The sequence below is a fragment of the Bombina bombina genome, chromosome 12, assembly GCF_027579735.1.
Source record: "Bombina bombina isolate aBomBom1 chromosome 12, aBomBom1.pri, whole genome shotgun sequence".
NCBI lineage: Eukaryota > Metazoa > Chordata > Amphibia > Anura > Bombinatoridae > Bombina > Bombina bombina.
The window spans coordinates 75790553-75801932 of record NC_069510.1 but is presented as its reverse complement, the minus strand read 5'-3'; the positions used below and the strand labels follow the sequence as shown (position 1 = coordinate 75801932).

The following is an 11380-nucleotide window of genomic DNA, read 5'->3' as shown; positions in this document are numbered from 1 at the left end:
TTTTGGTAGTACTGTTCTTATTAGTTTAATACCTGATACAACACCGAATGGTGGCAGCTCTATATGGCCTGCATGATTAGCCGCACCCAAACCAAAAAAAAGCCAAGCGGTCTTGGATTAACACCCATGACTAACTCGGTTGTTTCAAGTAGTACTATTCTTAGCACTTTCATCTCATCCCTGTTACTTCCATGACTCTCGGTGGTGGTCTACATGGCCATCATGATTAGCCTAACCAAATACTACAATCCAACCTTGGCTCAGTCTTCATAAGGCCCGTTCATTGGCTGTATTTTGGTAGTACTGTTCTTATTAGTATAATACCTGATACAACACCCAATGTTGGCAGCTCTATATGGCCTGCATGATTAGCCGCACCCAAAGCCAAAAAAAAGCCAAGCGGTCTTGGACTAACACCCATGGCTAACTCGGTTGTTTCAAGTTGTACTATTCTTAGCACTTTCATCTCATCCCTGTTACTTCCAGGCCTCTCGGGGGTGGTCTACATGGCCATCATGATTAGCCTAACCAAATACTACAATCCAACCTTGGCTCAGTTTTCATAGGCCCTTCATTGGCTGTATTTTGGTAGTACTTTTCTTATTAGTTTAATACCTGATACAACACCGAATGGTGGCAGGTCTATAATGCCTGCATGATTAGCCGCACCCAAAGCCAAAAAAAAGCCAAGCGGTCTTGGACTAACACCCATGGCTAACTCGGTTGTTTCAAGTAGTACTATTCTTAGCACTTTCATCTCATCCCTGTTACTTCCAGGCCTCTCGGTGGTGGTCTACATGGCCATCATGATTAGCCTAACCAAATACTACAATCCAACCTTGGCTCAGTTTTTCATAGGCCCTTCATTGGCTGTATTTTTGTAGTACTGTTCTTATTAGTTTAATACCTGATACAACACCAAATGGTGGCAGCTCTATATGGCCTGCATGATTAGCCGCACCCAAAGCCAAAAAAAAGCCAAGCACCAAACACCCATCGGTATATCCCTCCTCCCTATGTTTTTTTGTTGTATTTTACTGTATCTTGCTTGCTCTGTTTTCATTCACACCTACCCCTATCCAGCTAACCAGTCCGCCCACCCACCTTCCTGCTGTATTTAATGCTGCTCCCTGCACCATTGAAGTAAGTTCTCTCTGCCTCCTCCCTATGTTTTTTTGTTGTATTTTACTGTATCTTGCTTGCTCTGTTTTCATTCACACCTACCCCTATCCAGCTAACCAGCCCGCCCACCTTCCTGCTGTATTTAATGCTGCTCCCTGCGCGACCACGCAGCGGACGAGCGCAGCAGGTGCGCCAAAGGCAAGCCCGTCAGTGCCCGTCCGCGCCCCGACCGCACCCAATGCCACGAACCTTGGCTCCAGAATCTGCCGCCACTACGACGCCAGCACCCTCCACGAGCTCAACACCGGTAGATCTTCCGCCTGCCACCACGCATCCCCGACCAACACCTTCAGACCTTTTACCCGCCACAACTGCTCCTTCCCCTCCCTCCGGACCACAACCCAACCAACTAACCCACCCAAAAACAGCCGCAATTACCTCAACTGCATCCTCCTCAACACCCGCTCCATCCACAAGCACGCCCTCGATATCTGGAACCTACTAGACTCCACCTCCCCAGACGTTGCCTTCCTCACCGAGACCTGTCTAAACCCCACATCAGCGCCGGACATTGCCACTGCAATACCTGAAGACTACAAAATCTGCCACAAAGACCGCAACAACCGACCTGGAGGAGGCATCACCATCATCCACAAACACACCATCCAAGTCGCAACCAGCTTCGACGAACATTCACCAGACCTAGAACACCTACACTTCAAGATCCAGGTCAACCCCAACACCACCTTCCATGGCACCCTCATCTACAGACCTCCCGGACCTCGTCCTGCCTTCTGCGAATCCATTACTGACCACATCGCACCCCATGACCTCGCCTCAACGGACTACATCCTCCTCGGTGCCCTCAACTTCCATCTTGATAACCCCAACGATCTCAACACCTCCACCCTCCTGGAAAACCTTGGAACCATCGGACTGAAACAACTTGTAAACTACCCAACCCATGCAGCCGGCCACACCCTTGACCCGATCTTCTCCTCAGGTAACCACATCTCAGTCAATAACATCACCAAACTCCTCTGGACTGACCACCACTGCATACACTTCTCCTTCAACAAACCCACCACCCACCTCCGACAGTACCACCCGCCCCGCAGAAACTGGAACAACATCACCCAAGATCAACTACACCGCACCCTAAACAAATCCTTCCCTCCTACTTCCACAGACGCCAACTCCTCCGCCCGCAACCTCCACCTCTGGATTACAGACTGATCCAATGTATTTAAGGAGGAATTTGGAACCTTTATAGTGAAAGGCTAAAATATGTCTGCCTAAGTGTTTTGTCAGTGTTTGTTAGTTTTGATAACATAAATATTTATATCTGAGATTAATAACTAAACACTTAAGGAGCAGTGCGTAAGCATAAAGGGTATTATGTTTACAAAGTAGGACTATACTTGCTGGGTTAGCAAGTAAGTTAAAAGAGAAGAATGCTTATATACACTGATACACACTTAAGTTGATATAGTATGTTTGTTACTGGAACCTTGGAGCACAAAAAATAATGAAAATTAAGATATAACCTTTATTGATAAAATTTAAAAAGACAGCATTAAGTATGTGTGCATGCTGCCCTGGAAATTTTAAAAACACACTCCCTGTTTGTTATTCAGTATTCAGCATTTACAGTACTTTGTATGAAGAGCACTTATTGAAAAGTCCTAAGCCACAGGTTAGATTACAGGCATAGATATATTAATAATCTATAGTGGGTCTATGTGGCCTTGAGTCTGGCCTATCACATAGATTGCCACTAAGTAATATTAGTGCATTTATTACCTATATTTATATGCCACTGTGACCTATTATTGTTATTTTACTTTTGTTTTAGCTCATAATTGAGCAACACTTAATCAAAAAGGTGTATGGCTCAGCTCTCTATTATTGTAGGTATTGCATATGCATTCACTCTCACCATTTATTGCTAGAAAGTAGAACTGAACACAGTAGGATAATACTAGTAATGAGTGTAGATACCACTCTAAATAATATACGATTTTTAATTGTTTGTAACTGTCAGTAAAGGGCTGATTCATTAATATTATATGAGCATATCACTCAGTATTGTTAAACCACGTGGTAGATAGTTGGATGTCTATAACTTCTAATATATTGCCAAACAAATGCTGATATTTAATTTTGGTTATCTGCACCTTTAAATAATGCGAGTAATTGTATCAAGCATTGATACCAATATATAAATATTACTACAATGTTAACAAGTTTCATCTGGTGATAGCTGACATGATTTTAGAAATGTTATCAATTGTATACTGGGGCTAGATAGCCGTTGTGCTGCTATGAGTATATGGTATCTCTTCACTATAATAGTTGAATTATCGTAGTGCTATCTCATAACACAGTTATATTACTGATAACACAAACCACATATTTTTTACCCCTTTAAACTGGTAAGTTTGCTAGTGCATACTGCTGCTTAAATAAGCGGATCGTTTAACCGCTTTATAATAATAAATAACGTCCCTTCAGGAGCTTGTACTAAGATATTTGTGCTCATACAAGTTACAGTACTATCAGCTTTTAAATGGAGATTAGTTAGATGTAACCATAATTAACTATAGGTACGCCAACGATTGTTAATATAATTTGAGCTGAGGTGAATCACAGGAAGTGCTGCCCGTGCCGATAGAGAGCATCAACAACTAAGTGCTAAGTTTAATGTTATTGATCATGCTAGAGTTTTGTATATTATTTTTAACAACAAGAGAGGCAATTAAAAAAGAGGACCCCTGACGCAGCGTTTCACTAACCCATCCTCAGGGGTTTGAACCCCTCTGAGGATGCGTTAGTGAAACGCTGCGTCAGGGGTCCTTTTTTAATTGCCTCTCTTGTTGTTAAAAATAATATACAAAACTCTAGCATGATCAATATGCTCATATAATATTAATGAAACAGCCCTTTACTGACAGTTACAAACAATTAAAGTATATTATTTAGAGTGGTATCTACACTCATTACTAGTATTATCCTACTGTGTTCAGTTCTACTTTCTAGCAATAAATGGTGAGAGTGAATGCATATGCAATACCTACAATAATAGAGAACTGAGCCATACACCTTTTTGATTAAGTGTTGCTCAATTATGAGCTAAAACAAAAGTAAAATAACAATAATAGGTCACAGTGGCATATAAATATAGGTAATAAATGCACTAATATTACTTAGTGGCAATCTATGTGATAGGCCAGACTCAAGGCCACATGGACCCACTATAGATTATTAATATATCTATGCCTGTAATCTAACCTGTGTCTTAGGACTTTTCACTAAGTGCTCTTTATACAAAGTACTGTAAATGCTGAATACTGAATAACAAACAGGGAGTGTGTTTTAAAAATTTCCAGGGCAGCATACACACATACTTAATGCTGTCTTTTTAAATTTTATCAATAAAGGTTATATCTTAATTTTCATTATTTTTTGTGCTCCAAGGTTCCAGTAACAAACATACTATATCAACATAAGTGTGTATCAGTGTATATAAGCATTCTTCTCTTTGAACTTACTTGCTTACCCAGCAAGTATAGTCCTACTTTGTAAACATACAGACTGATCCAACACCCTCGCCCCTCTCAAAAAAACGTCCAGCCGCCAAACCACCAACAAGGCCAGCTGGTTCACCCCGGCCCTTCAGGACTCCAAACACCACTGCAGACGATTGGAAAGAGCCTGGAGATCCAGCATGACCCTGCTGGAAAAAACTGCGTTTAAGGAAGCAATCACTACCCACCACCACCTCATAAAAAAACGCCCAAAAACAGCCATCCAAGACACACAACAGCAAGGAGTTGTTCTCAGTCATCAAGGAATTCTCTAAACCCAACAGAGACACTACCAACATCCCATCCTCCCAAGACCTCTGCAATACCCTCGCTGCCCACTTCCACCGCAAGATCCTCAACATCTTTGACAGTTTCACACCTCATAACTCAACCTCCACCACTCACTCCCCTACACCCAACGACACCCCTCCCAAATCCCCCCCCCCCCCGCACCACACACAGACTTTCTGGAGCCCCTTCACCACAGAGGACACTCTTAGAATCATGAAATCCATCCACTCTGGCGCACCCTCTGACCCATGCCCTCATCACATATTCAAGAAAGCAAGCAACACCATCGCCCCTGAACTCTGCCGCACCATCAACTGCTCCAGCAAAACCGGCACCTTACCGGATGTCTGGAAGCACGCAGAACTGAAACCCCTGCTGAAGAAACCCTCGGCAGACCCCACAGACCCGAATAACTACCACCCCATCTCTCTACTCCCCTTCCCGGCCAAAGTCATAGAGAAGTCCATCAACTAGCAACTAATCAACCACATTGAGGCCAACCACACCCTGGACCACTCCCAATAAGGCTTCAGAAGCAACCACAGCACTGAGACCGTTCTCCTCGCCGCCACAGACGATATCTGTGCCATGCTCGACCGAGGAGAAACTGCCGCCCTCATCCTCCTAGACCTCTCAGCAGCCTTTGACACTGTAGACCACAACACCCTCTGCACCTGCCTACACGATGCCGGCATACGCAGCATAACCCTGGAATGGATCACCTCCTTCCTCATGGGCAGGACCCAGAAAGTCAGACTCCCTCCCTTCTCCTCCAAACCCACACCAGTCAACTGTGGTGTACCGCAAGGCTCTTCGCTGAGCCCCACCCTCTTCAACATCTACATGGCCCCTCTCGCAGCCATCGTCCGATGCTACGACCTCAACATCGTCTCCTATGCCAACGACACCCAGTTAATCATCTTACTCACCCGAGATCCCACCACCGCCAAAAAGAACGTCCACAAAGGCCTGACAGCAGTCGCCACCTGGATGAATGACAACTGGCTCAAACTGAACACAGACAAAACTGAAGTCCTCCTCCTCGGACCCAATATATCCACATGGGATGACTCCTGGTGGCCCACAGCCCTCGGTCACCCTCCAACCCCAACCGAACACGCATGAAATCTAGGCTTCATCCTGGACTCATCATTCTCCATGAACTGACAAATCAATGCCATCACCTCAACATGTTTCCACATCATCCATCTGCTACGAAAAATCTTCAAGTAGATCCCTACCGAAACCAGGAAAACAGTCACCCACGCCCTTGTCAGCAGCCGGTTGGACTATGGCAATGCACTCTACGCTGGCTCCATCATCAAACTCCAAAAGAGACTCCAATGTATCCAGAACGCCTCAGCCAGACTCATCCTCGACATCCCCCTTCCAATGCCACATCACCGAACACCTAAGGAACCTTCACTGGCTCCCCATCAACAAGAGAATCACCTTCAAGCTCCTTACCCATGCGTTCAAGACCCTACACAACATCGGACCCTAATACATAAACCACTGTGTAAATTTCTACACCCCCGCCAGACAACTACGATCGGCCGACCAAGCACTCGCAGTCATCCCCCGCATCAGCAAAGCCACAGCGGGCAGAAGATCCTTCTCTCACATAGCAGCAAAGACATGGAACACCCTCCCGCTGCACCTCAGACAATCCACCCATAGTTATAAACTCAGAAGGTTGAGGGGAACTGTTGTGGTTCTGTGGGTGCGGTCTTGTTGGGAGTGGGCGTGATCATGGGTGTGTCTGAGCGATTCATGGCTTATCTGGTCTGTCTGTGGGTGGGGCTAAGGGAACTTCTCAATTCACTTTCTCGGAACAGCAGGATAGAGCTCAGAATTAGGGACTGTCACTCTCAAATAGGGACAGATAGGACGTCTGATGTACAAAAAATGTAAATGCAACAAAACTTCCATGTCAAGCAGAGCTACATTGTACTGTGCTTGTCTCTCCACATTTAGAAATTTGCCTTTCTAGAATTTTGTAATGGATCTTACCTGACCAAAGAGCTTTAGAGAATCAGGCCCTTAGTATTTAAAAGGTGTTGAATACATAGCTAAAGTTCGGCTCTGGAGCTACAACATGCTCTAACAAATTAAACAGTGCTAGATTAAGTGGCGCGACAACACGTGTTTTCTCGATTTAGAAAACTTTGCTAGAGTTAAGCTTTTTGCGCTAGTCGGGTTGAGCTCGTATTACAAGTTAAAAAATCTTTTATTTTTCCCAAGCGTTAACCCAAATAGCGCAAAAATCCTAACTTAAGTTTTCACATGTGCGTGCATGTATTCCCCCATAGAAATCAATGGAGACAAAAAAGTGGAAAAAAACTTAAGTCCCTAGATCGCACAAACACCATTGCATTTTTGCATTGCCCATAGAAGTCAATGAAGAAAACAAAAATGTTGAAAAAAAACCCCTAACCCCCATTATGCAAACAACATAGCATATTCGCATTAGCAAATATAAATTATTTACAGTAAAGACATAGTTAAAATCTTTATTAACTATGAATATTGTATATATATGTTTTATCATGTTACCTAATGCGCTTATATATATGTCTATATGTGTGTACATATATATATTATGCCTGTAAATACATATATACACATATAAATACATTAATATATATACACACACACACATATATATAGATAGATAGATAGATAGATAGATAGATAGATACAAATACATCTTTAGACATGTATATATCTCAATGTAAAGAGAACGTTTTGTGCCACTTTTTTTTATTTAGGAAAGTAAGAGGCTCCCATAATTGACTTAAGACACACACTGATTTTTCTATAGAAATAAATATTTGAAATAAAAAACAGAACTATAGAAGTCTCTGTGCATTCTGGATGTCTGTTATAACTTTATCAGCATTTTTTCTATTACTCTTTTCCATTCCACTGTTAACTTAATCTTTATTTTCTGTATTTTGGTTGGAGTTGGCTCCTCGGATCATCTCTTTGTCTGTATCAATAAGTTCTTCAGATATTTAAAAAAAAAAATCAAAACTTTTAGCTAACATTCAAAAACACTAGAAAAAAAAACAAATTCATATAGAAAATCTTATTATAATCCCTATCACCAGTATCCCAACTGCAGCTACAAGGGCCAGCATACGGCGCAGCACAAGCTGAGATTTGGTTAACGTGACTGAATGTGGCGGCGTCCCATTTACTGCAGGTTCTGAAATCTGTCCCTCTGTGCAACCCAGTTCAGTAAGTTCCACATCTCCAGGACATTCTGTTTCATCTAGAAAACACAGAAAACGATTCACTGCAAATAAACTCCACTTATGAACAAGTAAACTTATTAAACGGATAGAAAGGTCACAACTGAAATGTGCATGGGGTGTATTTCAGTTTTAAATAGAAACATTTTTGCAATAAACTTCCATCAGCACAAAAAATGCTTCTAGTAAATGTTATTGGTGTTTTTTTCCAGTGGCATACGCACATATGGTGTGAGGGCCCGTGCACCAGTATTCAAACACTAAACCTCAGAAACTCAGCAGTGGCTTTTATGACACAAATTAAGTCTTCACAAGCACAATAAACACCACCGTCAACTCTCGGAGCTTGGATAGTGGTGCACGGGCCCTCATATTTGTGTGTATTGAAAGCAATTGCATCAAACGGTGTTAATGAATTCAAAATGTTTTCTCACTAAGCAGGTATGTTTGATTTATCAGGCTATAGTCAAGTCTTGTAACTGCAAGGTGTTTTATGTACCTGTTAGTCTTTTCTGTGTGAAGAACCACATAATGTCATCCTATGCATTTTCTCCTATGTGTGAAGTATCCTGGGTGTGGCACTTATTTTCTTTAGCATAGTCCCTAACTGTGCCATTTTTCCCGGGACAGTCACTTCTTTGGCTTCCTGTCCCTGACTTTTAAAGTGATGGTAAATTGCATTAAGTTGCAATCAAGCATTGTAATAATGTTCAAAATTAAGCCTCAAATCATTGTCATCTTCTTTCAAAACTTCTTTCAAAACTTACGCTCTCTTAATTGTGCAGCACACTTGTTCGCTCTCGTGATTCATTGTTTACATTGGAGCGGATAGAGAGCTATTGCGCATGCATGGGTTGCTCTGACATGCGAGTGTGTATTCCTCCCTTGGAAGAGAGCGGTTGGGACCTCCCCCTAAAAGGGAAACACGCTCTCTTAATTGCGCAGCACACTTGTTCGCTCTCTTCCGCTCCAGTCTGACAAGTAAACAATGAATCTTGTCATGCTTCTAATAAAAGCTATAGCTGTTTAAAATGTGTATTTAAGTATGCTCCATGCACCAGCATTTTAAACACAGCACTTGCTCAGAGAGCCTAAGTTGCTTTTATCATCTGGTAATGACTCAATTTGTTAATTGCTCACATGATACAAGCCACACTGGCACTCAGAGCAGCTGCAGCATTTAAATTGCTGGTTCAATGAGAATATCTAGCTATGCTTCACATGCACGTGCTGAGAAAAATGCTCACACTAAAACAGTGATAACTTTTACTAGAGGCATTTTTGCCAATACATCTATATTACAAATATGTTTCTACTCAAATATGTAATTCATCTATGTGCATTAAAATTTTGACTGGAATATCCCTTTAATGTCCAATTCAGTCTGCTTATAGTTTATAATTATTGTGTGCAGTGCAGTACTCCCACCACAGAGGGCGCTGTGGCATTAGTCTCATTGCTTACAGTATATTTTTTTCTGCAGTTTTCTATGGTCTTCTGTCACACTGAAGTTTAGCTGTGTGAGGTCAGGTAAGGGGAAGCCATGATATGTGATTTATATAATAATACCAGGGTAGGAGACAAGGGGAGATGAGTCAGGCAGCTCAGTAGTGTTGCACAGTATGTAACCTGTGTAATTTCCCTCATGTATATACTGAGGCTTTTATTAGCAGAGACCTAACACATCAGGCTTGTCATGTGCTGGCACTGGGGTCATGTCTGGGTCTATTATACTATTGTTATCAATCACTGCAGCAACAAAGATAACAACCTGACTATTTACCTCATAAAATGCCACTTTAGTTGTGAAACTCTCAATAGTGTCTTAGCAAAAGTAAAACATAAAAACAACATATTACAAAATGGTGCACAGTTACAAAAAATAACCTTTCAAATACTATTTTTATTTATTAATAATGTAGGTATTGGACTCAATCCTAAAACAGGTTGTTTTTTTTAAAAGATACTGGCCTATAACATTTATAGGAAATAAGGACTCCCATGCTGTCATTTACTATGAATATTATAGAAAATTGCACAATAAATCACATTTTTGCATTCTCTATGGCTGATATTTTACCATGCTTGAGTATAAGTTTGTGCTTTGCCTAAAACAGCATATAGTTTGTGTGGGAAACTAACAAAAAAATACCACACCACAAGGGCAAATTATTAAAACAACTTCAGCATAGGTGATGACAAGATTAAAGTTACAGTAAAGTCAAAATTAAACTTTCATGATTCCGATAGAGCATATCATTTTTAAAAACTATCCGATTAACTTTTTTTAAATCAATTTTGCTTAATTCTCTTGGTATCCTTTGCTAAAGAGTTACCCTAAGTGAGCTTAGAAGCGTGCACGTGTCATTAGCCATCAGGCAAGTGTTTGTAACTATATATATAACATTATTTTAAACATTTTTTGCAAACTCCGCTGTCATAGAGTGTCTGTAGAATTATATGGCAGCAGTTTGTAACTATGTATAACATTGCTATAAACATTGTTGCAAACACTGATACTAGGTGCCTAAAGACACGTGCATGCTCCTGAGCTCAACTACGGTTAATACAAATGAAAAGTCGTATAAAAAGCCACACTGCTAACCATATAGGTTTAATTTTGGCTTTACTGCCCCTTTAATACAGTTAATTTTCTGTTCAATTATAGGAAGATTGTAATTTTTTTTTCAGAGCAGGACCTTCTCCTCTACTATTTTCATTGTTTAGCTTATCTGGAATATTTTGTCACTTTACGAAAAGGACAAAAATGGAATAATAGTTACCACACAGTAGATGACTGTTCCTTGCAGGTGAGAGGGGCACCCGCTGAGGGCCCCAAACTATCAGATGTAAGGGTATAAAAAGGTGCAATGTTGCTCCTTTATTTTATTTATGAAGAAGTGTTTATGGTATTGTTAGGTGTAATATATACTGTACTGATATTGTCTATATAGGTAACATTGGATTTAGTGACAGGAGTGGGGCTATACAGGGGGAGGGGAATAAGTGCGCTGGGCTGTGGAGCTCTGCAAATTTGTCTTGCCAAGGACCCCGCAAATGCTAAGGGTGTCCCTGGTTCCTTGGCATTAGTAAATGTAATATTTCTGTAATTTACCAAATACA

General features: G+C 41.4%; 1 protein-coding gene across 2 annotated transcripts in view; it reads right to left on the bottom strand.

Moving 5' to 3' along the window:
- Positions 1 to 7735: 7735 nt before the first annotated feature.
- LOC128642788 (multidrug and toxin extrusion protein 1-like) overlaps positions 7736 to 11380 on the bottom strand; it is a 676487-nt gene continuing 672842 nt past the window's right edge. For both annotated transcript variants that reach the window (XM_053695585.1, XM_053695586.1), the window contains exon 18: positions 7736 to 8277. In XM_053695585.1, coding sequence (XP_053551560.1) covers positions 8078 to 8277 — 200 coding nt within the window. In that variant the 3' untranslated portion in view covers positions 7736 to 8077. The remainder of the gene's footprint in view (positions 8278 to 11380) is intronic.